The 27,561-nt window shown below is 40.3% G+C and overlaps 3 protein-coding genes across 3 annotated transcripts; 1 reads left to right on the top strand and 2 right to left on the bottom strand.

Annotated features, from left to right (window-relative positions):
• Positions 1–1,132: 1,132 nt before the first annotated feature.
• On the bottom strand, positions 1,133–11,715 carry LOC147326668 (olfactomedin-4-like). The gene is made up of 8 exons (XM_086302001.1): positions 11,389–11,715; positions 5,427–5,552; positions 5,225–5,341; positions 4,942–5,160; positions 4,545–4,698; positions 4,224–4,451; positions 3,453–3,621; positions 1,133–3,328 (listed from the first exon to the last, which is right to left on the bottom strand). Exons 2-8 carry the CDS (start codon positions 5,523–5,525, stop codon positions 2,893–2,895), a joined length of 1,422 nt encoding a protein of 473 aa, XP_086158127.1. The 5' UTR covers positions 5,526–5,552; positions 11,389–11,715; the 3' UTR covers positions 1,133–2,892.
• LOC147326667 (olfactomedin-like) lies at positions 8,984–13,234 on the top strand. The gene is made up of 5 exons (XM_086302002.1): positions 8,984–9,129; positions 9,240–9,398; positions 10,053–10,265; positions 10,402–10,534; positions 11,142–13,234. The coding sequence occupies exons 1-5, from the start codon at positions 9,091–9,093 to the stop codon at positions 11,987–11,989; spliced, it is 1,392 nt and encodes a 463-aa protein (XP_086158128.1). The 5' UTR covers positions 8,984–9,090; the 3' UTR covers positions 11,990–13,234.
• A 6,125-nt stretch (positions 13,235–19,359) lies between these two features.
• LOC147326666 (olfactomedin-4-like) lies at positions 19,360–22,639 on the bottom strand. Its single transcript, XM_086302656.1, has 7 exons — positions 22,501–22,639; positions 22,259–22,381; positions 21,972–22,190; positions 21,724–21,877; positions 21,384–21,611; positions 20,074–20,242; positions 19,360–19,994 (listed from the first exon to the last, which is right to left on the bottom strand). Exons 1-7 carry the CDS (start codon positions 22,552–22,554, stop codon positions 19,559–19,561), a joined length of 1,383 nt encoding a protein of 460 aa, XP_086158782.1. The 5' UTR covers positions 22,555–22,639; the 3' UTR covers positions 19,360–19,558.
• Between the last annotated feature and the right edge of the window lie 4,922 nt (positions 22,640–27,561).

The raw sequence follows: 27,561 nt of genomic DNA, 5'->3' as shown, positions 1-27,561 counted from the left end.
AAGTTTCTTTGCAGATTTAAAACTGTCAGTGCAATCTGAGTCTTTGCAACAGTTTGCTCAAATGCACTCTTAAACACTATTAGAACACACAACAAAAAACATAATACAAAATAAACTTTATACAATATATTTACTTACTATAATTTTACTGTATTTGCTACATACAGTAAAGTTTATGCTGGGAACATTTTTTGTTTTATAATGTGTATGAGTCACAGCTAAACCTGCGGTGACTTGAAAATGAGACAAGTCGTAAAATAGCCAGAGACTAAAATCACAATGTGTCCAATTGCACCATTTGAATTTTATATTTCGTTCTGGTCTTTGTTATTCGTGCAGTGTGTTAGCCACTACCTCATTTTGGTGCACGCTAAGCTCTTTTAACCGTATCACGTGAGCAGTCTGTGCTAAAATAATGCATAATTTATTTATGCCTCATACAATACCAGACTTGGATTAGCAATACATATTTGTCCAAGAAATTCAAGAAATGTAAATTATTTTATTATTTTTATCTATTTAATTTTCCCAACACATAACATTTGTCACTCCCCTAAGCGTCTCATAGTAACGTAAAAGGTACCCTTTTGTCCTTATGAAACGCTCTGAACAGAAAGCCACTTAAGACACAGTGGTAAGACACACTTGAAGCACAGGCTCCAGCCATCCATTCCAGCCCTAACCCTAACCTTAACCATACACATAGTGTTTTCCAAAGTGATTCAGGATCTGAAAGTGAACAGATTTGATCTTCATGTCACACATAAAACACATTTATAGATTCAACCTGCTCTCATGCCGACGACTATGACAAATTGTGGTATGTTACGTGTTGAGATGAGAACGTGTTGAATAATATTACGAACTGCAGGCAGGTCAGTTTAACACCAGGACTTTTTCACAATATGCTGTAGACAATTTATGATGTAACATATGTGATTTGGACCTTCCCTAAAAAATGTATCAAAGGAAGCTGTCATGAATTTACTAAAGAAATTAAAAATGTGTTCATACCACAGTTTTGTTCTGTGGAGTATGATAAAGACAGCTCTCAGGTGCTAGACACAGCTCCCGACTTCTCTGACAAAAACTAGAGACCACAAAGACAACAGGTGGAAAACCACAATGAAATGAATCAAACAAGAGTGGACAAAGAACATGAATCCAGATTCCAAGATGGGTATTTCACGGCCATTTGAAATTGTCACTTATACAAGACTGAGGTCTCCAACTGGAAGCAGTCCATCTATTTTTTGCCACCATATTAAAGACATCAGATAAACACAAGGTTAAGTAAACATAGCAACAGTAATGTTAGGCAGTGGATGTCAAGAACCAAGTACAGTCTATCTGACAACACAAAGATAATTGTCTGTTTTGATACAGACATCTCTTAAACCTTTATTTATTGAATAATCACCAGAGATAAAGTTTTGTGTACAGGCAGCAGTCTAAACCTGTTGTAATAACACTCTGTTAACACTATTACAGTCTGCTAGTCAATAAGCATTCATAACTCAGTGCTGTGGCTGGATGATGCAATAAGACCCTGCATAAACGCAGACGGTGACTAATATGTACCCTTCTGCATGTAAATTCTGCATTTACATGCAGAATTTTTGTTGTAGATCCTGTAACAGTGAAGTTTTAGGAACAGAAAGTGCCCACTTTGCACTCAGACTGCAATAATAATTTTTTATTTTTATATTGTGGTTTGTGTTATGCATGCAATGTCTTAGCAATGGTTGAATTTATTGTGTTCTAAGCTCTTTAACTGCTTTACATACACCAAGTTTCCGGTAATACCTTTAGCACAGAGTTTGATTATGTTTTAAAGTATTGCAAACACATTTTTAGAAATTAAAAGGTTTCTTTTAGATTTTCAAATGAAGTCTGAGTTGGTCACTGATATACTTTAGTGGAATATAAGCACTAAAAGAAAAGAATGGGCTTAAACTTAGTTATGCTTAGACTTGATAATCAATATGCTTTGTTCATATTTTCATTTTGAATTGGAAATGTTAAATTTGATTAATTTGCTGTGCAGATGTGCATTAGAAGATTTAATTTGTGTTCTGGTTCAAAAGTAGTTCACTTAGGTCTTGGCAATTAGAGGACAACACAAATGGTCATTTAAACTAACATCTACTGCACAGCTCATAACATGTTTTCCAAAGAAGTGCTCTTTTCTTAGGCCTTGGGGCCATTGTTGTGGTCAGCGCCAAAGATGATTTAGACTTTAGAGGGTAAAGGATCAGTTATTCATTTTGTAACAGCTGTAACAAAATAAGTAGTTTAAAGCAGGGGTCTCGGACTTCACAACTCAGATTTTAGATGTGTCCTTGATCCAACAAAGCTGATTTAAATGGCTAAATTACCTCCTCAGCATGTCTTGAAGCTCTCCAGAGGCCTGGTAATGAACTATTTAAGGTGTGTTGATCCACGGTGAGATCTACAACCTGCAGGACACCGGCCCTCAAGGCCTGGGGTTACGAGACCCCTGGTTTAAATCAAATACAGCTTAGATAAATTTGGCAATATTGCATTTCAGCAAATGGTTTAATGTAATTCATTAGAATGTTAGGGGGCAAAAACACAAAAGTATTTGTCACCTCAAACACAAAAATATTGACTCTCATTAGAATTTTTTTTTAACTTTTATATAAAGTCAGTTAAAGATGTCAATAAAAAATCTCTTAAGTCAGTAAAAGACAAAAACAAAAAAATTAGCAAACTAACTAATAAAATTAGCAAATTATTAAACACTGACCATTACTATGAAAATTAACCTTAAAAGTTACCCCATATATGAAGGTTTTTCAGCCCTTTTTTCTGACCTTCAGAAATATTTATTTTACTGGTGCAGTTATTTGAATCGAATCTTTTATGAATTTACTCAAAAATCACTTTATAGTAAACCATGTTGGAGTCAGAGTAGACATGTAGTGTCTGGTCCACAGGGCTGTAGTTCAGGGCTTGAATGTTGGGAGAAATCTTGCTGATGAAGATGCCTAGGTTGAACCGCTCCTTCCCCGTCACGGTATTGAAGGAGTAAAAGATCTCCTCGAGCTCTTGGTTGACGTAACGTGTGGCGTAGAGAACACCGCAGGCCATGAAGGTGTTGGTCACCGCCTGCTTGTACACTGACGTTTGCCAGGTCTTTCCAAGTGCAGGTGGTTCACCCTCCTCCACCTTGGACAGGATCATGTTGCCAAAGTCCAGGGAGGTGGTGAAGACCACCCAGACACCAGATTCATCTGTTGCAAGATCCAGATCAGTGTATGGGTAACACTCCTCAAGGTGGCAGAAGTTAGCCTTTGAGTTATATCTGGTTAACAGAGGACAACAGTGAATGTTTTACACTTAAAAAGCAACTCTTATTCATAAATGAATGTTTCCATCATAGTTATGTCTCATATTCATGAGCTCAAAAAAAAGTTGTGGAAAAAAACCTAGTGCCTTGGTGTAGTTCTAAGGTAGTAACGTGTTTGGTGGTGAGGTTGAAATGACAAACAGCATCTCGGTTGTAACAGTTGTAATACAAAGCCCCTCCATACAGAACATTATTTGGACCCTGGATGGTGTTGGTAGTTGGGTTAGAGGTGTGGATGTAGACATTTCCTGGCAGAAAAAGAAGTGAAAGGAGAAGAAGCAGTGTGATGGGGAAACTCAAATTTAAGTATCATTGGTTGTGTTTTTAGAGAACGAATAAGCAATTTAGATCTACACAGTATGACACATTAAAATATGCACAGTTAGTAAAGCATCAATACATAACATTCTTTAATAGAACTTTATCAGGTAATGACTTATATTATTCTCTTATGAGAACTATTTACTAGAATATCTCCTAGGAAGTCTTCCAGTGCAGGTGAAGTTATTTCTTTCTTGCAAACATTTTACAATTTATTTCAAAGAATAGTCACAGTTTATTTAAACGTAATATTTGCTAGAATCTGCACCCGATGCTACTTTAGTCAGTTTTTTTTTGTTGTTGTTGTTGTAAAATTTCAGTGCATGTTAACTTTCTAATGATCTGTATCACCGGACTTCAACATTTGTGAAGCTCTGCAGTCACTGTCATTCTCATTTATTTTCAGTAACACAAGTTAAAGGAAAACAGGTCTTCATTGTCTTTAAAAAATCTCAAAGGAATTCGATCCTGTCATCGGCCACTTCAAAGGGACAACTGGCACGTTTGACACTACACAGCAGTTCCTTACCTGGGGCACTCACCCCCCTAATGAGAGAGTTCAGGCTGGAGTAAAAACGAATGTAGTTGGAGTATCTGTTGTTGGAAGTCATCATCACCAACCAATACCAGTTTTCTTTCCCTTTCTCTGGTTTGGGATCACAGCCCCAGGCTCCATAAGAATACAAGCCAGGATACTCTCCTTCTGTGTAGAACACTGGCCCGGTAACACTAACAAGCCGGCTGCGAGGACAAGTACCTGAAGGAAAATTAAAGTGTGTATTAACTGTGAGCCATACTAGTCCTATAGAGGTTTCAACCTCTTAACAATCGCAAGTGAGGCATAACTCACCCTGTGGAAGCTGTGGAAGCTGGGTGAGTGCCTTCACTTCCTTTTTGCAACTGTCCAGGTCTGTCCTCAGAACCTCGATGGTTTGTCGTCCCTTTATCGCCTGCATGGTGTCGAACTTCTCCAGCGCTTTCATTTCTGTTTTCATGATCTCCAGCTGAGAGAAAGAAGACATTCAAATGTGGAGCCAAACAGAGAAAAATGTATTTCTTAACATGGCTTGATACTCCACAAATCAACAAAAGGGCACTCAAAACAATGAATATACAGAATATGTTTAACAGAATTAAATGTCACTGTTCTGTTAACACCATCTATAATATCGAATAGTGAAAACACAATAGTAGATGTACACTTCAGGGTGATGTCAGCGTTTTGCAGCATGTGGTTGTGAATGTACCTGGCGAGTGGCGCTAGCAGTGAGGATCTGGTGTTCCTGGGTGGTGCTGTTGAGCTTGTCAATCAGCTGCTTGATCTCATTCATTTCATTCTCTATAAGATACAGGCTGAGAATGCCATACAGCCCTCTGTCATCCTCCTTTTCCAGGATCAGCACATCTTTGCTGAGCTGGGTAAGACGTTGCTCCAACCCCTGCAGTAGACTCTTCAGCTCCACAGACTGCAGAGACAGCAGTGGTTAAACAAACAAACAGTATGACACTATGAGTCGCAGGGTAACTTACCTTCTGTGGGATGATGTTGCTTTTGCAGTCTGATGTACTGCTTTCAACTTTTCTGAGTTTTTCATGGGGGAATATTCTCTCTGAGTTATTCAGCTCGCATGTACACTCTGTATGCTCCTGAAAATGTAAGGGTGGTGTATTATGAATTGTACTAAAGTTTTAAAAAGATTTCTATGTGACCTGAGGCTTCAGTGTTTCTTACCTGCTTGGTGACGGTGAGCAGAGCACACAGTGGAATGATCACATACAGCCTCATGTTGGACCAGAGAGAAAATTTTGTGTCTGACTGAAGCAGCAACATCAAACTTGTGAGGAATCGTGCGAACGTCTAGAGAAGAAATAAAAAATGTTGACAATCACAGACACAGAACGAAAGCGAGAGAAAGCACGACACAAAGAGAGAAAGAGAACAACAAGAAACAATAGCCACAAAGAGGAAAAAAGAAAAACACACTGTTACTACAGATACTGCAACACAGTGAAATAAAAGCAACAATAAAAAAATGCAGAAAACTATTACACCTTAACTGAATAAGCACATTCCTGTGCATCTGATAATAAAACTTGGAATACGTGGAATATACAAAGATAATCCAAACAACTGATTCATGCACCTTTTTTTGAGGATTTTAAGGACATTTCATATGCAGCTTCTCTCAATGGAAGATGTAGTAACAGGTTTCAGGAACAGGAAGTGAAAATTCTACATGAGTGCAAAAAATACCACGGAAAGAAAAATCATGTCATGTCCAATTATACCATTCACAATTAATTTTTAACTCTAGAGGTTGCTATCCATGCTATGTTTTTGTGCCTGTTAAGTGTTCAAATTGTGCAGTTGTTATCGTTACTCGTGCTACACAACTGGAATTGGTGATATCCTGTACAGTTCAGTTTAATTTAACTGATTTGAATTGTAATGTATTTTTATGGGTTGATTAACTCACCACCCAATAACATTTAGGATGTGAGGAAAACAATTTGTATAGTTTTGAAAAAATTTATCATGTTTTTCCTTTTTTATATATGAAATATCGATAAACATATCTGGTAAACGTTTGAGGTCTCCATTCTCATATGTTGTCTTTTATAATTATTGACAAAAACCAGCAAACAGAAATGAGTCAACTGGAGAAAGACTGAAAGATTTTAAAGCAACACATTCTCTTCCCAAAACGTAACATACCGACGCTATCGCCGTGTCTCAATTCCTAGGCTGCATCCTGCTGCATTTGTAGACCGATTAAGGCACAGCCAGGGGACAAAGGCTGTCCCAATTCGAAGGATACTACAAATGCGGCCGACAGATGTGTCCCTCATTTCGGGTGTATCCTTCGTGGCCCAACCTATCCCAGAACTCATAGCGCGGCCCAGCCAATTCCAGTTTCCAACAATCGTGGCAGCTCCTTACTTTTAATATTACTCTTATTACTACTTTCTGTGTGACAAAATAAACCTTTAAGATCTTTTCAGACAAGAATGTAACAGTGTACTGAAAATATAGTAAAACACAATTTACTTGTTTTTTAAATATATTTTTTGTAAATATGCATATTTCGATTGTAAAAATACATTCAGAAATGTATCATAATTTCCCAAATATTTGTCTGTTATGTGAGAGAATGATCTGTTAAATTCAAATGTAATACTATGGAAAAATATATAAAATGATCAAAAAGGAATGAGAATAATCAATAATTAAAGGAGTAATTTCAATAATTCAGAGGTAACAAGTGAAAATATAATTAATAGGAATAAAAACAAAAAAAAACATATAAAACATTGCACGACCACGCTGTGCTAATTATATATTTTAAAAAATAAATGTAGAGGTAGGAATTGCAATTAATATAAATCTCAAAGTATTCACAACATTTCTGAACAGAAATAGGCCTCTGCACCTGGGGTGAGGGTGTGGCCATGAAAACAATGTGACATGCCATTGGATGTTGGGACACATAATAACATGACGCTAGGTATCGGCCAATGAATGTGAACTAACAACCACAAGGTCGCGGGTATGGGTGTACTGTAGGAAAATCCTAATATAAAAGTATTTTACTGTGCATTTTACAGTTTTGTTCTGTTCTTGTAGAATATCATTAAAGTTACGTAAATAGACTGTGATTTCACATTTCAAATGTAAATTAACGTTAAATCACTGTAATGTGATGCCAATGTTCACATTTTGGACAGAGAGGACAGATGTTTTGAAAGAGGAGTGAAAGAAGCCATCTATGTCCACTGTGAGCGACCATCTTTGAACAGAGGCGGGGGTTTACGACACCAACTGTCTGCCATCTATAATCCACTTTTGAGTTAATGATTTCACAAATATCTGTCCGTTATTTGAAAGATTGAATTGTTGAATTCAAATGTAATGCTATGGAAAAGTATATAACATGATTCCTATAAGCTTGTGTTACGTCACATAAGTATTATTATCATTGCTATTTAGGGCAATCGTGGCTCAAGAGTTGGCAGTTCGCCTTGTGATCAAAAGGTTGCCGATTCGAGCACCGGCTCGGACACTCTCGGTATTGTGTCCGTGGTCAAGACTCTTCACCTACTGGTAATGGCCAGAAGGGCTGATATGGCAGCCTCTCCTCTGTCAGTCTGTCCCAGGGCATGCAATCATTATTATTTAAGCAAACTGCTAACTGTATATTTCTGTATATTTACGTATTATGATTCTTATTGCCACATTCATTGACCTTGTTTATAGGTGATTTCATTGTTTGATCACGTCAAAATGTTCCTAATTTAATGTCTAAAAGCACTTGGAAAAGGCAGAATCCCAAGTAAAATTGGCGCAACAAACTCTATTTTCATTACTGAAAATAACTGTATTTTTATGAGAAAGTTATTTTCTGTTATTTTACGGTAGTATTTTGGCGCCCCAGCTGCTGGAATATTACCAATTTTTTAAGATGTTTTTTTTAACAGTGCACATAAAGGCAGACAGTGACTAATACGTGCATCTATTTTGAGACATACATGCTGAATCTTAGTTGTAGATCCTGTAATGGTAAAGTTTCAGGAACTGAAAGTGTCCACTTTGAGTCAGACTGCAATAATAATTAGATTTTTTTTTAATTCTGTGGTTTGTGTTATGCATGCAACATCTTACAGTAAATCATTTATTGTGCTCTTTTAACAGTCTCCAAGTTTCCAATGATAATTTATGATAACGTATAAGGTTTCGTTGCTAAGCAAGTACATGTTTAGAAGTTGCTACTTTTCATTACATATTAATATGTCAATGTAAATGCCTACCTTTTAGGGTACGTAACAGAGATTAGAAGGGCTTAATTTTTTACTTTTTTATTCAGAACTGATAAAAATAGTTTAACATAAAAAAGGTGATAGAATTTAAAAAGTGTCTCTTGTTATTTAGTTTCTAAGAGTGTATCACTTTTATCTAAGTTCACCCTTGTAAAAATCAGATTAATTTGTTACAATATGCTAAAAGGGCCGTTTCCATTGGTTACAGGTTTTAACATTTTAACGTTAAAGTAAATGTATAACATCTGCCAGTAGTAATCTATAATAATTAAAAAAATTTAAAAAATTAATAAAGTAGGAAATAATCCTGTTAGGAAGGAATGAAAACATTTGGAAATGAGAGCTGATAAATTAACAATACATGAAGGAAGTGGGAGGGGTCCTACAGAAGTCCAGCTTGATGCTTTTAGTTGTGTCATCCAATTGCTTTTAAGTCTGTGACGCAACCCATCAGTGACAGGAAACAGGCCAGCAGGCTGTGTGTTTGTTGTCAGTGAGTTTATTAGAGAAAACAGAGGAGCACTGTGTGTGTTTGTGTGTGTGCATCTTTGTTGGTCCAGTCTCAGTTTTTCCAGCTAAACATGCTGCAGATACTTCTATTGCTACTGCTGTCATCCACGGTAAGTTACACTTCAAAGCTAATGATTTAATATAGTATTTTAGGAGAAAAAGTTATTTGAGTAGCCCGTGAACAGTTCCTCAGGATTTAACCTGCTGTACCCACAATCAGGCTGACAGCCGGAGTCAGCGAGTGTCGGGCTACAAGAAGGCAAATGCATGTGTGTGCCAGCTAAACTCCACCATGTGGCTGTTCCCTGCTCAGAAGTTTAAGTACGTGTTGGAGGAAGTTCACACCTGTGAAGGATCTCTGAATAACCTACAAGAAGAGGTAAGAACTCATGTAGCATTATTTTACTCACCTCTGCTACTTAAGCATAAGTACCAATTGCAATATTATTGCTTCATTATTTATAATTTTTTTATTATCACATATACTATATATTGGTATGTAATTTTTAAATGTATGTGTTACTGAAGTTTATATTTTCATATCATTCCTCTGCCACCTTCAACAGATTTATTTTTGAACAACAAAAAGATTTGTAGGATTCATATTGAAAACTAGAAAACCTATGGCTTGTTTTTGTTCTTGTTAAACTTACATTGTCAGTTGGGATTTAAATACACAGCCGGCGTCCACGGTGTTTTATTTTTCAGTTATATTCCACATTGGCCTTTTGGAATCTCTATTCTATAAGTACCTCCTCGTTTATTATACTCTTATACTGAAATTTGATATGATATGAGAAAGTATGCACAGTAAAATTTGTAAAATAATATAATGTAAAATAATCACTTTTCATAACCATTTCAATGTTTGATATTAAATACTTTAAAAAAGTTTAAAAAGCAAAAACACTGAAATACCCACAGAATTGATTTCCTGTTACCATTAATTTTATGTTATTGTCTGCCAGATAATATTTCAACTTCAGTCTGGGATCAGAATATCACAGGATTTTTTTGTCTGCATTTCTTGCAGCTGACGTTCTCCAGCCAACGTCTTCCACTGATCCAGGATCAGTTTTCCAACTTTACGGCTCGGCTGGAACCCTACAACTACCTGCATTTCAGGGGCCTGTATACAGAACTGTCCCTGCGCCAGCTGGGCCAGGAGCTCAGCCAGTTACAGGTGGACATCGATGTGGTCCACAGCCAGCTTAACAACTCCGAGACACAGAAACTCTCCAAAGAGGTAGAGCTAAAATAGCAAATGGCAGCAAAAAACAACAGAAAGAAAAGATTTAATGTTATACTATGTCAGGTCACATGTGACCTGTTGTGATGTAACAGAATTATCAATAGAATAATATTATATCCATTTCTGATAGGCTGATAGACTACATAAACATGTAAACAAGATGCAAACAATAGACACGCTTAACATGAAGACTGTGAAGGAGAAACTGCGCTACCTAAAGAATAATGTGGAGACCTGCAAGTCAATCCCCAAAGACTTCAGAGGTATGTGTGTGTGTGTGTGTGTATGTGTGTGTGTGTGTGTGTGTGTGGTGTACATGTTTAGATATCTTTGTGAGGACAGAAAATTAACATGCTGCTATACTTATGCGGACGAAATGCCCGTTCACACGAGTTTGAGGCTCAAAATGTGATTTTAGTGTCAGGGTTACAACAGGGTTAGGGTTAGGCATTATTTTTGATGGTTAGGTTTAGACTAGGTGGCTGGGGAAAGCATTATGTCAATTAGATGTCCTCACTATGATATGAAAAAATTGTGGGTGTGTGGGATTGTCAGTGAGAGACAATTATCAATTAATTTGTAATAATCAATTATTCCTGAACACAGTATTTCTCAGTGATTGGGGTATTGGACTTTCTTTGTATTTTGATTCTACCTATGCACAAGGAATGGTGGAGAAGACCCAGTACAAAGCTGTGTCACTCAAGAACTACAAGAACTAGCTTATTTTCCCTGATCCTGTCTGAAAATAATATTTGAGCCAAACAGACACTCTCACGGGATCATAAATAAATGATCCCGATAGGTGACAATGATTGACTGTATCTTATTATCGCCTTCAGAAACCTCCTGATCTTTCTGCCTTTCCAGGTCATGACAGGCACTGCCTCAGAGGTCTGATCACCAACATCAGTGACCCTATCACAGCTAAAGTCAGTCCTCATGGTAAGAGCTATATCTCTGGTTCGTGGGGAAAACAAGCCCAGAAAGAGAGCGAGGGGCAGAAGAACAGTTACTGGGTTCAACCTCTGCTAAGCAGCCACATCTGGGGCAACACTGTGCGCCTTTACCAAACCTATGAAGACCTCATGGCCTCAACAAACCACAGAGAATTTACCTTTGCTTCATCTTACAGTCATCCCAGCACAAATGAAGGTCCGAACGCCGTCCTGTATGGCGAGGCTCTGTATTATCACTGCTACCGCTCTGCAGACATTTGCCGGTATGACCTGGAGACCAACGAGGTCAAACGGGTGACTCTTCCAGGCACCGGTGTGGGTTTCAACAACAAGTTCCCCTATTGTTACTACGATTGCCGGCTCAATAGTGATGTTGATGTAGAGGCAGATGAAACAGGACTGTGGGCTCTCTATGCCACTATAGGTAACCATGGTAACCTCGTGATCAGCCGCTTAGTTTGGGACAGCGAGGTGAAGAGTCTCAACGTGACACAGACGTGGGAAACGAGGTTGTTCAAGAAGGCAGTAAGTAACGCCTTCATGGTGTGCGGTGTGATGTATGCGACTCGTTACGTTAATGAGTACCGGGAGGAGGTGTTCTACGCCTTCGACACAGCCACAGGCAAAGAAGACAACTCACTAGCAATACCACTGGAGAAGGTAGCTAAAGCAGTGGCTAGTCTAAGCTACAATCCCACCAACAAGCAGATCTACATGTACAACGATGGATACTTGCTGGCCTACCAGGTTTACTTCTGATCTAAAGCTTGTTAAACAGTTAGAAAAAAGCAATGATTTAAAGTTCAGTTTGAGGACTATTTTATGCAAGCAATACAAATATCACAAATATGTCATGTATGCTGTAAAAAATTAAAAAAATCTATCTATCTATCTATCTATCTATCTATCTATCTATCCATCTATCCATCTATCTATCTATCTAGGCCTAGCTTGAGGGTACACGTTAATATTTTAGCTGTTATGGGGCTACAACTCTTGATGCTTCCTCTACCATGGGGGCTGCTTTGGACTTTATCTTCCATATCTGCTTCCATTGCTGCACATGGACGTCCCTCTCCTGTCCTGGTTCTGCTGGAGGTTCCTTCCTGTTAAAAAGGAGTTTTTCCTTACCACTGTCGTCAAATCACTTGCTCATTGGAGTGATATGATTGTTGGGTTTTCTCCGTTTTTTTATATTATTATAGGGTTTTTACAATATAAAATGCCTTGAGGGAAGTGTTGTTGTGACTTAGTGCTATATAAATAAAACTGAACTGAATTCAAATTTAGGGTTTTGGTGTTGCAGAAACTATGTAATGTAAATGAGAAAGTAAACACTATTTCAAATTTAGGGTTTTGCATATTAGCAAATATTAACAAAAATCATTGGAACCTTAAAAGAAAATTATTTAAATACAAACTCAGATGAAAACATGACATATTTCATCATGTCACTTATTTAACAAAATATATAATCAATGTGAAAAATTAAGTGCAGTGTACTCTATGATTCAGTAAATTGTAGAGACACGTGTATAATCTTTTTGAGAAACTTTATCAGTCAGTCAGATTATTATTGACACATTTTGACTCTCTTTTCTTTACAAAAATTGTTCATTCGATTAAGGTTCTCAGGCATTGATTTGTGCACTTGTATTATGAACCATAAATGTGTAACATTTTATCTGATACTTGAAGGAGAAACGAAAATGTTATCCATTGTAAATTTCAGTCATTGTAAATGCACTGCAAAAAATTAAATTAAATTAAAAAAACTTTTTCTACTCACATTTTATGTTTTTTGTTAATACAGTATGTCAAAATGAAAACATAACTATAAATTCAGACACGTGAGGTCGTGCTGAAAACAATGATACCAAACAAAAATAGTTTTTAAAGGTGAAATGTAGAGGAAACATCAAAAGTAGTTAAAAATGTCCAATTATACCCTGGACCCCAGAGGGTTAAAAAAATGTTTAACCCTCTGGGGTCCAGGCCCAGTAAGGCAATAGTTACTTTTCAAGTAATTAATTACTTTTAGAATCTTGTAACTCAGTTACTAACTCAGTTACTTTTTGAAGAAGTAACTATAATTAATTACTTAAAGTAACTTGCCCAACACTGCATATTAAAAAAAAGCTAGTAAATGTTGTGATATTTTGATACCATGGTAGCATTAACAGGATATTGTTTTATAGTGATATTATACAGGAAAACTGTTACTCAATAAGGCCCATTTACTAGTTGTTTTTCTCTTTCTCTGTAACCTAAGAATTAATGTGTAAGAATCACAGGATGGTACCTCAAGGTTGAAAACACCACAGAGATCACTTCCTTACTCCCATCCTCCCTTCCTTATCTCTTAGAAAGGAGCTTGTTAAAGGCCAGGTGGTTCGTTTCAGAATTCACTAATGAAAGAACTCTGTATTCTATGTCTAGGAGTGTATTTTGCTGGGATAATCATAAATTGTAGCTGAACTGATAAACTACACAAAGGATACTTCTTTGCTCACAAGGCAGGAAGACGTTCCCTTATTTGGTCTGTACCGGTTTGAACTGAGAATCTGTTGACACACGAACCTTTTTCCTCTATATATACTGTTGTAAGATGAATAAACCTTTGTACGAATAAACCGTACAGTTTCTGTGTCGTTTTGTTCTCCCAGTTGCTCCCGACGTCGTAACTAACACGCTGAATGGCATATTTGACTGTTACTTGAGAATATTTCTTTGAGTTCTATAGGTTATGGACAATCTCTGCTGATAGGTGCTCACGCCTCGGAGGAAACCCGATCCACGGAGAAACCCGGGACGGAGATTTCTTTCAATTTGGTGTCAGAAGTGGGATTTGCTGACGAAGGTAAATACGTGTCTTTTTTTTATTTATAAGACTGTATTATACCTTTCTCAGTGATTCATAGAGAAACGGGATATACTGACGAAGTTTTCCTTAGTGGCCCAGATAAATGGGGTACACTGACGACTTCCTTAGCCCCGATTAAAGTAAATTAAAAGCAGAGAGATACAGGAGGTTGCCTGTTGTTTTGAAAACGAAAATTGCTAGCAATAAAATCGAAAGTAACCTCAACTTTGCCTCAGCAAAAATACTAACATAAATCCTTCAAGCGTGTAAACCCCTCTGGAAATCACTGAACATGGGTCAGAATAATTCAAAGACCTCAGACAGGTCCGAAAAAAAAAATCGAAATTAACTGCAAAACAAAATAAAATAAAATATAAAGTCACAAATAACGGCTCAGTACGACTCCCACTTCCGGTCACGTGTAATCCACGTCCGTGAATCGGTGAAGACTTTCATGATTACGTATCCAGAACATGTGGAAGTGCTTACGTGACTGACTTTGTCTACAACTTAAGAACTGTAAGTTCAATGCATTCTAATTTATTTCCAGAGCCCTATCCCGAACGATTATCGCCAGAAAACAGGTCAGTAGAAAATGTTGAATATCATTTGCGATAAGTAGTCTGCTTAAAAAATCCTGTAGAAAATATATGATAGAATGTCGTGACGTGATACATCGAATATTACCACTATGGAAAAAGGGACCGGAACCAGGTATAGATGCTTTAACATCAAATAAAACTAGTGCAGGCTCTAGCATAGAAAATAAATCTACCACAGGAAAAGCTAGTCTTGCATGTCCAGCCGTTCTGCCTACGGCCCCACCCCCTTACGAAGATGAGACCAAATTAATAGTCGCTGTAGCAGCTGCACGCACACAACGTCAACATTCTGATCTAACCAGCTTAAAAGAAAGTGACAAAAAACCTGAATCAGATGCAACGAATCTTAGCCATCTCCTTGAACAGGACCAGGAAAATCAATATATACGCCGCGAGGAAGAATTAGCAGAACATAGGAAAAGAGAAAAACTTTTGAAAGAAGAATGTGAGGAACTTATGAAAAGCAATTTAGACGACTGTGAAGAAAAACTTTTGCATCAGGCAGTGTCCATAATTGACACCCACATGAAACGCCACGATATCGTGGCTAGAGGTTTAGAGGTAGCTAAAGAAATACCTATTACCAGAACTTTAATAAAGACTTATCTAAAAGGAAAAAAGGAAAAACAAAGCCAGAATGACAAAGGTCCTTACACCAACACTCGCAAACAATCAGAATTAAAATCTAGTGACGTCAATGACACTTACCCCTTTATGATAATAGGAGATCAGTGTTGTATTCAGCCCCCTAAAATCTCAGAATTAGTGGTAACTATTAAAGAGCTTCCTGATCCTCTTAAAAATCCTACAGCCTTTGTCTTTGCATTACAGAGAAGTACCAGGTATCACCACTTGGGTGGTCCGGATTACAGGTACATATTGTGTCAATGCATTCCTGGAGTAACCGAGTCACAACTCATAGGAGAGATAGGTGAATTAGATCCAAAGCATGATAAAGCATCCACAACTGCAGAGTTCTTGTGGGTAGATGATGACAAAATCACCGGTTTCTTCAGGAATCTAAAGAGATTCCTGTTAACAATGTCCAGAGACAAAATTGACTTAAATGCAGTAACAATGTGTAAACAGAAGCCTGATGAATCTATCCTAGTATTCATAAAACGCTTTATGCACTGTTGGGCTAATGAGGCATGCATGCCAGAGGATGGAAATGATCAGATTTTCATTACTACCTTTTTGAACAATATCCACCCTGAATGCTCTCAGTTGCTAAAAGTGACAGCTACTGATAATCTCTACGAACTGAGTAAAGATGCTTTCTTAAAGCTTGTAAAACTGAAGGCCAGTGAATTTTAATCCACAAGGTAGACAAGCTAGAGGTGCAAATTTGGCTCCGTTTTCCAGCAGCCGCAGACACCCAGAGCAAAAATGAATTTGTGTATTTCATTTAACACAAAGGGTGAAATGTTTGCTGACACTGATAACAGCTTATGTTTTTTCGGCCCTATGCACCGACATCATGGAGAAGGAACAGCCTCTGTGTCAGCTGGACGCCTCAGCAGAGAATGAAATCAACATCTTTTTGTCCGGTACTCCACGTCACACACTGTGTCAAACACGTGTACAGATGCCACTACCAGGATGGCTCAGACAGGCTTGACGTTCATGACTGCATGACACGCATACAGGAATCCACAGCACCACGTCCAGATCTAGAGCAAACACCTATCCCAGACTCAGCCACGGTTTATGTGGACGGGTCCTGTTCAAGGCCGAATGACAACTCATTTCTTTGTGGCTATTCAGTGGTGACATTGCCTGACATCATACTAGAGGCTCACTCATTACCATTTCACTCAGCACAAAAAGTAGAGCTCATGGCTTTAATACGCGCCTGTGAGCTACATGTGGATAAGCGTGTGACAATTTACACAGACAGCCGCTATGCGTTTGGCGTCGTACACGACTTTGGCACATTGTGGAGACAAAGAGGATTTAGATCGGCTGACGGAAAACCGATCGCTAATTCTGATCTTGTGCAAAGACTTTTGCAGGCTATACAACTACCATCGGCCGTTGCAGTTGTGAAAACGAGAGGACACAGTACAGCTGACACAGACGAAGCAACAGATAATGCCCTAGCAGACGTGACAGCCAAGGCTGCAGCTGCATTGCAGCTCCCACCTCCGCAGGAAGTATTATCTGTGCCCCTACAGCTGCCACTTGTTACACTCCCAGACTATTTAGACACAAATGTTGATTTAAAATTCATACAAGAGCAGGCCTCTGCATCTGATTACACCTATTGGGAGAATAATGACTGTACCTTAGATGACAGAGATGGCTTATACAAAAATCTTGAGGGTTTGATTGCCCTCCCATCTTCCCTGCTGCCAGTCCTTATCCGACATTTTCACGGTGTGAGTCATGTCGGACAAAGTGGGGTAATAGATGCAATAAAATCAAGATTTGTAATTGAAAAAAACATTGCATGCAGTAAAAAGCATATTAGCAACCTGCCTAACATGTGCACGAACTAATGTAGGGAGACCAAAAGCAAAACATCAGCATTTACCACAACCAGATTTTCCATTTCATACATTACAAATTGATTTTACACACATGCCAGCACAAGGAAGCATCAAGTACTTACTGGTAATAGTGGATCAATTTAGTAAATGGGTAGAAGCTTATCCAACATCAAAAGAAACTGCAGAAGTAGTCTGTCAAAAGTTGAGCAATGAAATAATACCCAGATTCGGGATACCTCACCAAATTAACAGTGATAGAGGACCTTCATTCACATCAGAAGTAATTCAAAAGTGTGCTAAAACTCTAGGAATAGACTGGAAATATCATGTGCCATACCACCCTCAGAGTTCAGGAGTTGTAGAAAGAATGAATAGGACCATAAAAAATCGCCTGACTAAAGCAATGATAGAAACAGGAATGACCTGGGTCAAATTACTTCCTCAAGTCCTCTGTAAAATTAGAATGACTCCATCCGCAGCAACCAAATTATCTCCATTTGAAATAATCATGGGAAGACCGTTTCCAACACCATGGTCAGCTTCCAGAGGGGCACCGCTATTGGAAGGGGACATAGACACTGCATTGTCCGACTATGTTCACAATCTGGTAGAAACACTGAATAATAACTATCAGAAAGTTTGTCTCTCTCAGCCTCTCCCCTCCACAGCTCCAACTCATCAGTGGAGGCCAGGAGACGCGGTGTTGGTGAAGTCGCTAAAACCAAGGACACTCGGGGAGGCCGCGTTTTCCAGCCCCCAGACTGTACTGGCAGTGATGAGAACCAGCATCCTCACAGACGGACAACCTCAGTGGATTCATGCCAGCAGGGTTAAGACCAGCCCAACCAGACCATCTCAGGCGTCGGATCAAGCAGACGACGTCTCCGGCGAGCCAGCGCCCGGATCTAATACACCTACACACACGCAATCACTGATTAACACACAACGCCTGAAAGAGCCACAACAAGGTACTCGAACATCCAGCAGGAACAGAAAGCCGAGAGTACCACATGATGTCTAATCTGATAAAGCTAGACTCATTCCATCCTGATAATGGAGAAAATGAAATGCCCATTGTCATCATACAGCGCTTATTCTATGTCTCTCGAACCTGGGACCAGGCCAGGAGACGACTGAAGAACTGTGTTTTTTCTTATATATTTAGGTTATTTCACATTTATGATTTGTCTTTAGATTATGTTATTACATTCTGTCTTTATACTATGTTATCATTTCATGATAAAAGGAGGGAACTGTTGTGATATTTTGATACCATGGTAGCATTTACAGGATATTGTTTTATAGTGATATTATACAGGAAAACTGTTACTCAATAAGGCCCATTTACTAGTTGTTTTTCTCTTTCTCTGTAACCTAAGAATTAATGTGTAAGAATCACAGGATGGTACCTCAAGGTTGAAAACACCACAGAGATCACTTCCTTACTCCCATCCTCCCTTCCTTATCTCTTAGAAAGGAGCTTGTTAAAGGCCAGGTGGTTCGTTTCAGAATTCACTAATGAAAGAACTCTGTATTCTATGTCTAGGAGTGTATTTTGCTGGGATAATCATAAATTGTAGCTGAACTGATAAACTACACAAAGGATACTTCTTTGCTCACAAGGCAGGAAGACGTTCCCTTATTTGGTCTGTACCGGTTTGAACTGAGAATCTGTTGACACACGAACCTTTTTCCTCTATATATACTGTTGTAAGATGAATAAACCTTTGTACGAATAAACCGTACAGTTTCTGTGTCGTTTTGTTCTCCCAGTTGCTCCCGACGTCGTAACTAACACGCTGAATGGCATATTTGACTGTTACTTGAGAATATTTCTTTGAGTTCTATAGGTTATGGACAATCTCTGCTGATAGGTGCTCACGCCTCGGAGGAAACCCGATCCACAGACGGAGATTTCTTTCAGTAAATACGTTGTACTAACAAGTTGACAATCTGTTTGAATTTAATTTACTTATTTAGATAACTGCTACTCTAATGTCACTGCAAGGATTTCTCCACAAATCTCAAAACAACAATCTTGTGACTTTTATGAGAATATGACATTTGTATGTTTACATAAAAAAAGATATAATAACATAGTTAGACTGACTCTGAACATTAAAACCACTACACTGGAAATTATTGATTTTATTAAATAAAGAGAGTACAAGGCAAAGATGAACCTTTTATTTGCACTGGTTGAATTAGCTTAATGGAGAAATACATTGTTTATGAAATGTGATGCATTAAACATGAAACATCTTGAGGAAAAACGGTGTTGGCTATACCATGTTTTACTCGACCACCTATTTGAATTTCAGACTTTTATAGAAATCAATCAATTTTGCAGAAATGAAACAACAACATCAATTTACCCAAACAACACCTTGTAGGAAACCATGTTGGAGTCACAGTAAGCATGCAGCATCTGGTCCACAGGGCTGTAATTTAGGCTTTGAATGTTGGTAGACATCTTGTTCATGAAGATGCCAATGTTAAACCTCTCCTGTCCCGTCACGGTGTTGAATGAGTAAAAGATCTCCTCGACCTCCCTGTTAATGTAACGTGTTGCATAGAGAACGCCACACGCTATGAAGGTGTTGGTCACTGACTGTTTGTAGACTGAAGTGCGCCAGGTCTTTCCAAGCACTGGTGTTTCACCCTCCTCTAGCTTGGAGAGAACCAAGTTGCCAAAGTCCTGAGTGGTGGTGTAGACCACCCAGACACCAGACTCATCTGTTGCCAGGTCCAGGTCAGTGTATGGGTAGCATTCCTCAAGATGGCAGAAGTTACCTTTTGAGTTGTACCTGGTTAACAGAGGATAGCAGTGAAAGTTTCTGTCATAGTTATTCTTTAAACTAACATTTTCAAAGTTGAGTAACAAACCTGGTGCCTTTTGGTAGTTGTAAGGTTGTGACACTTTTAGTGGTGAGATTAAATCGACAAACATAATCTTGGTTGTAACAGTTGTAGTACAAAGCCCCTCCATACAGAACATTATTTGGACCCTGGATGGTGTTGGTAGTTGGGTTTGAAGAGTGGATCTGGACGTTACCTGAAGATGAAAAAGAAGGAATAAACATATGTTAATAGTTTAAAACTATAATTTGCTTCACAAAAATGTATCAGTAATTAAGACAAACTGCAAAACATTGTTCTTAAGAACAATGGCAGGTGAGTATTATTTAGTAAAAACACTCCAGGATAACATGGGCTGGGAACCAATGCAGAACTGTCTATGCACCTGTACAGGACCAGCACTGGAACAAGGGCTGCTTGTTGAAAAAACGTAATACTGATACTTGGTATCTGTCATGATCCGGAGTCTGTGACTCCGTGTTTATGTTTAGTTTATTAGTATTCTGTGGTTTTGGTCACCTTGGGGTGTTTATCATGGTTCATGTTCATATGTTCTGTGTCCCCCAGTCTGTGTTAAGTTGGTGTGTTATGTCATTGCGTGTATGTGTTTCCGGTTTTATTGTGAAGGTCTGCGTCTTATGTGTGTGTTTTCAGTTTGTCTCCCTACTCTCGTCACGTAATCACTCCCAGCTGTGTTCCCCACCTGTGTGTAATCTCCCTGTGTTCTCTGAGTGTATTTAAGTTGTGTCTTCTGTCATGGTAGTTGCTGGTTCGTCTGCGTTATTTTCCTCGCCGCCATTCTGTGTTGTTTCCCCTTGGTCTCCCTGCGTCTTCCCGTATGTATTTCTCCGGACCTCCCTGCATCCTCATTCTGGTTTGTCTTCTTAGTTTACCCAGTTTAGGTCTCTAGTTTCATGTTTTGTCGCCACCGCTGTTTGTACTTACCCACCACTGTAAATAAACACTCACCTGCGCCAGAGCTGCTGCCTTTTTGGTCCTTTCCTACAATCCCACACGGCTTGCCTCGGCAATCCGTGACAGTATCAGTATAACTTGCTACCAAATGTTAAAGCCACTTTTATAAAGGGTTGCATAACTCGATTTTAGGTACAGTTAGGTAGTTACCTAACAAACTCACTGTACATGGTCCTTTCCAAACACCTTCAGTAACCCAAAGTACAGCAAACCTCTAGGGTTAATTATTTCATCTTTGAAAATTCAAACAATTTAATAAGCTACTTTATTACCAACTTCAGAGTGATCCCAGTAAAAACAGTAAGGGTTTTTTTGCATTATGTGGGAGGGAAAAAAACAACAAGAAGAGAGGAGTTCCTTACCTGGGACGCTCACTCCAATGATGAGAGAACTCAGACTGCTGTAAAAACGAACATAGTTGGAGTATCTGTTACTCGAAGTCATCATCACCAGCCAGTACCAGCTCTCTTTGCCTTCCTCTGGTCTGGGATCACGACCCCAGGCTCCGTAAGCGTGCGAGCCAGGATATTCTCCTGCTGTGTAGACCCTTGGTCCAGTGACATTCAGAAGCCGGCTGCGTTGACAGGTACCTGAGGGGATAAAAATAAAAAGGATTATTAACTGCTCCAATCCCCTAAGACTCCCACTGCCACCAGAAGAGAAATAAACAAACAAACACATAAAAAAAAAGAACAAACTCACCCTGTGGGGGCTCGGTGGGTGTGACGGTAGTGTTCATTTTTTTGTTGCACTTGAATAGATCTGCCTTCAGAGCAGAGTTGAATTGTTGTCCCTTTATCACCTGCATGGTGTCGAACTTCTCCAGCTCTTGCATCTCTGCTTTAAAGTTCCCCAGCTGAGACAAATTTTGATTGTTTACAAGATCATAAACAGAGTGAGGGACAAAGATACAGATGTCAGTGTTTTGCAGCATGTGGTTGTGAATCTACCTGTTCAGTGGCGTTAGCAGTGAGGATCTGGTGTTGCTGGGTGGTGCTGTTGAGCTTGTCAATCAGCTGCTTAATCTCAGTCATTTCATTCTCTATAACATACAAGCTGAGAACTCCATACAGCTCTCCGTCATCCTCCTTCTCCAGGATCAGCACGTCTTTGTTCAGCTGGGAAAGACGACGCTCCAACCCCAGCAGCAGACTCTCCAGCTCCACAGTCTGCAGAGGCAGCAGTGATTAAGCAGGAATGGAGACACACAGCATGAGAGCTTTAAAAGACTAGTTACCTTCTGCGGGGTGATGTTGCTGTTGCAGTCTGATACGTTGGTTTCAACTATCCTGAGTTTTTCATGAGGGAATGCCTTCTCTGAGTTATTCAGCTCGCATGCACACTTTTCTCGTGGAGGAGCCTGAAATTTAAATGTATTTTCAAGTGAAATAAGCAGCAGCATTTAGTGGTATTTGGTATTTGTCGCTTTATTCAAAAAGGATATTTACCCATTGAAATGAAGTCTTCAGTATTTCTTACCTGCTGGGTGAATGTGAGCAGAGCACACAGTGAAATAATCACGTACAGCTTCATGGTGAATCAGAGAGCAGAGCTGAACAAAACTCTCTCTAAAGTGTTTGATTGTGGCACTGGGACTGCAGCAGCACCCTCTAATTTGCGAACACTCCCATTATCCTGTGGATGTGAGGAAGTGGATGTGGGTGTGTTTGTAGATTATGTATCACTTTGTTTTCTCTATTTTCTGATTTGGATTACAGCAACACAGAGAATTTGCACTTAAGCATGGGAAATGACAGTAAAAGCATCTTCGGCTGTACAAAATAACTATCTCACATTTAATAAAGTACCAAATAAGAATTAAAGTACTGAAACCTAAAACTCTGTTAAAAAAAATCTGGAACACAGACTTCTGTCACTGTTTTTACAATTTTTTAAACTACAAACTCTTTTTAAAAGAAATGTTTTCTCTCTCTTTTTTTTTTTAATTATTTCAACTCATCAGCACTAGCAGTTGGAGGGCATGCACATTTTATCATATATCAATTTAATCAATAATGTGGATTATCAAAGGCTGTGAAAGTAAAAATTTGGAAACTACCACACAAAAATACACTGTATATGTGATATTATATCCTACATGTGGTAAAGTTTATGCTAAATAATACAATGTCATAATGTTGCCTCTGAATCACTGCTAAACCCATGGTCTATGTTGTGAAGCTGAGAACAGTGACTAATACATCTATTTTAATTTTTTTTTTCATGAAATTGATTCAGGAACAGAAAGTGACCCTTTTGCATGAAATGCAAAAAATAGCCACAAAGCAGCCACAATGTGTCCAATTGCACTATTTGAAATTTAATATTTAATTTTGGGCTCTGTTATTCATGCAGTGTGTTAGCCACTACCGCATTTTGGTGCACAGTAAGCTCTTTTAACCGTATCACATGTAAATGTACAGTCTAGTGCAGACTTTCTTCTCGTCCCAGACAGGCCCACATACTGGGACAATCCCAGTCCTATTTAGGACACATAAGATCTCTCTTTTAGTGCTTGTGTTTGAACATAAAACCATTAACACGAAGAAGAGATGGAAACGAGTCCAAAGACATTTCAAACCACCTGCCACAGCAATTCTTAGAGTTTTATTAGAAACAGGTCCAGGTAAAAATTGGGCTACAAGACTACAATACTGATATGTCTACCATGTTACATGATGAAGATCAGGCTCTGGCAGCTTTGCTGGGGTCAGCCAACACAAACAGCTTTGTATTAGCATTTTGTCTGTGCAGATGCTTGACAAGAGCCATACAATAAAGTTGTTTCTTTTCACACAGTTTGCACTTTACTATCATGCTCTTGTTCTCTTGTGCAATAAAAAGAAAAAGTAATGTCCGCATCTTTACTCCTTTGTGGACATCACATTTTGGGTTGTCTAGACCAAAATACTAAATTTTGCTCTACAATGGCCTGATATCCACCTATGAGGACTTGTACTGCCACTGTTCTATCAAAATTTAAAACGAATGTCCGCATGTGGATCAAATTTTTCACAGAAAGAAAAATCAGGTAAAAATAAATAATTGGTAATTCTTTGCTTTTTCATTGATCAGGTCCAAATCAGCCCAAATAGCAAAGAGAAATTAAAAATCCATGCCATGAAAGATTTCGGGAGGTTAAAGCTGCAGATTTCGCCGTTATGTTATTCCTCTCTGCATACAAACTGAAATCAGCTGATAGCAGGGCAGGTGTGCAAGAAGAAAAAAGCATGTTTTTTAAATTGTTTTTTATCACTATAGGAGTAATGGAAGATGCAGGTTTTGGGAACAGAAAGTAAAAATTCTGCACTGTGCGCGTAAAATAGCCACAGGGGAAAAAAACATATGTCTAATTGAACCACTTGGAACAGATTTTTAATTCTGAGGTTTTGTACTTGTGCAATGTGTTAGCTGCTACCACATTTTTGTGCACAGTAAGCTTTTTTTAACTTCACTATGTTAAAATAATACAGTCTTCAGAGCTACTTGTCCTATAGTTGAAAAAAATAACTGATATGTTTTCCCAAAAAGTTCAAGCTATTTAATTAGAATAGAATAGAATAGAATAGAATAGAATAGAATAGAATAGAATATCAATATCCCTTCCTATTGCAAAGTGGGAAGCAGATTTATCAGTCAGCTTAGACCAAAACTTCTGGTCTCAGATTTGCTCAAAAACCTTTAAATTAATTAAAAATCCCAGTCTGCAATTAATACAATACAAAATACTACATAGAGTGCACTATACAGGTCATCGGATGTTCAAGATGGGCTTTACATCTTCCAACAAATGCTCACACTGTCAAGGCAATACACCAGACAATTACATTCACGCTCTTCGGTTCTGTCCACCAGTGCAAAAGTTTTGGCGCGAGATATGTGAAGACTTATCAAAGTGTCTGAAATGTAACATTCCAACTTCCCCCTTAGTGTGTTTACTGGGCAGTTTAGATAATGTCACTTCAGAAAAGAATATAGCCCATATGATTTTCACTGCCCTATGCATAGCCAAGAAAACAGTCCTCATGAACTGGAAAAATAAAAATAATCTTAATTCTAACCAATATAGAAATTATCTATTAGATTACATTAGTCTTGACACAGCCTCTGCCACCACATCAGATCAATTGCTCTGGGTTCCTTTTATCAGCTCCATCACCTAGTGGGGGTGGGGGGTCATAGTTTGGTCCCGCCTTCACTGTTGTGATTGGTGTGGGGGTAGGGACAGGCTTAGGACGTCGGGGGGTTCCCCGGAGGCATCTTCCTTGGGGGGCTCAACCCAGGGTAGCGGTCATGTCCGGTTGGGGGCTCTGTTGGCTCTCAGGTGACTGTTTCCTCGCGGCTGCGTGCAGCGGGGCTAGGGGAGGGTCTGTGCTGATGGACGTGGGTTACTGACCTGGTAGCCTGGCTGGCCCTGGGTGGGTCCGGGATGGGCGTGAGGTTCTGGGGGTGCTCCGTCTCTGGGCTGGGGCCCGGGCCGGGCCTTGGGGGCTTGGGTCCTGGTTGGTGTGTTGCCGGGGTTGTGGGCGGGTGGGTGCATGGGGGCCCAGCCCTGGAGCAGGGTGCCGCCGGTGCGTCGAGCCACCTGGGGGGCTCTTCAACTGGTGGGGGAGATGGTCACATCTTGCAGGAGCTCTCCTCTCTTCAGGAACTCTCTCTGCAGGAGGGGGAGATACAGGAGAGGTGGAGGAAGATCTCAGCCTGGGCGTTTACTGTCTTATGTAGTCTGGAAGATGAGTGGATGGTGGGGTGGGTGCAGTTTTCTCTGTGGTGGGGTTGGGTGGACTGTCCCGGGCTCTGTGGGGCCGGGGGGCGCTGCTGCACTGGGCCCCGGTCTGGATGGGCCTGGGCCCCCTTTCCCTGGCGGGTCGCGGAGTATGGGAGTGCCTACTGGGGTCAGCGGGGGAGCTGGCCCCAGGGAGGGGTTACCTGCCCCTCCCTTCCTTCCCTCCCCATCTCCAGCTGCCTCCCTCTTCCCGCTCCACCACAACCACCCACACATGCAGGGCCTTGGAGTAGGGGTATGTGCAGAGGAGGCTACCCCCCCCCCCCCCCCCTGTCCCCTTCTGGCTGCCTCTGCCTCAATTTTATCCCACAACTTAGACATTCACATTATTCACACTCTCATTACACATACATATAGGATCTTGGGGGTGGGCACAATCACGGAGTCCAAATTACCATCAGGGTGTACACCTCACCCCTGGCGTCGTTGCCCACCTCTCAATTTTAAATACACTTAGACATTAAGGGCTATCAGGAGGGACCATGCGCTTACCTGCTGCTCCTTGGCAGGTAGCTCCATGCCCTCCTGGGTTTTAATTGCACCTTAGAACACACATGCATCAACACTACAATGAGCGGGTGGAGGGAGGTTTGGAGTCTTCTCCCACCCCCGTTCTCTGCGGCCTGCTGGAGCGGGAGGGCTAGGAGGAGTTGGCCGTCAGACTGCGGTCTGGGGTGTGGGGCCTCCCTGCTGCTACGGAGTCGGGGTGGTCTGCCTCTCCCCACCGCAGGGAAAAGGGTAACACCACCTGGGTCTGGGTGCAGTTCCCCCCTCCAGGGGCAAGGGTACCTAGACCCGGTTTGTAGAGTACGCTTGGGGAGTGTGATCGTGTGTACAGCGTCTCTTTATGTCTGTCTCCACGTTGGTTGAGTGTGGAGTAAGTGCACATGAGAGCATGAGGGTGGGAATGAATGTTTGTGTCTGTGTGTGCCTGTATGTCTGTGTCTATATGTCAGGTTGGGTATCAGACACCACCTCTCTGGGGACACCTCAGGCCCTCCAAGGTTTGGAGGCCTATCTCCACCCACCACCACTTCCCCTGCCGGTGGCGGACTCCCTCAGGTGTCGGTGCGTTGGTGGTTCTTTGTGTCTGGGGGTGGGCGTCCAGGTACACACCGGCTCACTCCTTGGCGGCCGCTTATCGGGGCCTGGAGCCTGGGGCTCGCTCGGGCCCCTTCGGAGGTGGGGTGCCCCCGGCCTCTCGGCCTGGGGCTCGGTCACTCAGGCACAGCTGGGGGCCGGCGGAGCTCATGGGCGCGTCACTGCAACTCCCCCTGGCTTCTGCTCCGCAGCTGCTGAGTGAACCCTCATCTGGGACTCTCCTCAGCTCTTACTGGAACAGTGGCGCGGCTGCCCCTCTGTTGGTCTTCCATGGTCTCTTGTGTTCTGGGGGCCTCTGGATGTCTGGAGTTTTGATCTCCTCCATACCCGCTTCACACCCCGGAGGACGGGGCTGTGGCCCCCCCACACTCCCTAGCAGATCGTTACATGGAGAAACCTTTGGAATACAAGCGCGCTGATCCACACAGGTATGCACACGGGTGTTCACTGCTCGTAGACCCAAATTACACCTTTCTTGGCCGCTACTTCGAAGCACATCTGTCCTGCGTGCTGCACAACAACATTGAATATTTAGTATTTACTGCTGTTTACACTTAGCTAGATTAATGCGATGGTGTTGTGTTTAGTATGTTGCTTTGTTTTTTTTTGCTTGTTTTCTATTTTTCTCTCAACAGGTGATCCAGGAGATCTTT

The sequence above is a fragment of the Aulonocara sp. 'chitande type north' Nkhata Bay genome, linkage group LG7 (assembly GCF_057382095.1).
Source record: "Aulonocara sp. 'chitande type north' Nkhata Bay isolate Kocher_YH1m ecotype deep benthic linkage group LG7, A_spYH_male_GT1.1, whole genome shotgun sequence".
Classification (NCBI taxonomy): domain Eukaryota; kingdom Metazoa; phylum Chordata; class Actinopteri; order Cichliformes; family Cichlidae; genus Aulonocara; species Aulonocara sp. 'chitande type north' Nkhata Bay.
The sequence above is the reverse complement of the archived record's forward strand: the minus strand, read 5'-3'. Positions and strand labels throughout refer to the sequence as shown.

Excerpts from the sequence above, each read along its gene's own strand:
- LOC147326667 (XM_086302002.1), top strand. The coding sequence starts at position 9,091 with ATGCTGCAGATACTTCTATTGCTACTGCTGTCATCCACG. Across the intron at positions 9,130-9,239 it reads TGCTACTGCTGTCATCCACG|GCTGACAGCCGGAGTCAGCG; the intron begins GTAAGTTACACT and ends ACCCACAATCAG. Across the intron at positions 10,266-10,401 it reads CACAGAAACTCTCCAAAGAG|GCTGATAGACTACATAAACA; the intron begins GTAGAGCTAAAA and ends CATTTCTGATAG.
- LOC147326668 (XM_086302001.1), bottom strand. The coding sequence starts at position 5,525 with ATGTTGCTGCTTCAGTCAGACACAAAATTTTCTCTCTGGTCCAACATG. Across the intron at positions 5,161-5,224 it reads GCAACATCATCCCACAGAAG|TCTGTGGAGCTGAAGAGTCT; the intron begins GTAAGTTACCCT and ends CTGTCTCTGCAG. Across the intron at positions 4,699-4,941 it reads CTGCTAGCGCCACTCGCCAG|CTGGAGATCATGAAAACAGA; the intron begins GTACATTCACAA and ends TCTTTCTCTCAG.
- LOC147326666 (XM_086302656.1), bottom strand. The coding sequence starts at position 22,554 with ATGAAGCTGTACGTGATTATTTCACTGTGTGCTCTGCTCACATTCACC. Across the intron at positions 22,191-22,258 it reads GCAACATCACCCCGCAGAAG|ACTGTGGAGCTGGAGAGTCT; the intron begins GTAACTAGTCTT and ends CTGCCTCTGCAG. Across the intron at positions 21,878-21,971 it reads CTGCTAACGCCACTGAACAG|CTGGGGAACTTTAAAGCAGA; the intron begins GTAGATTCACAA and ends AATTTGTCTCAG.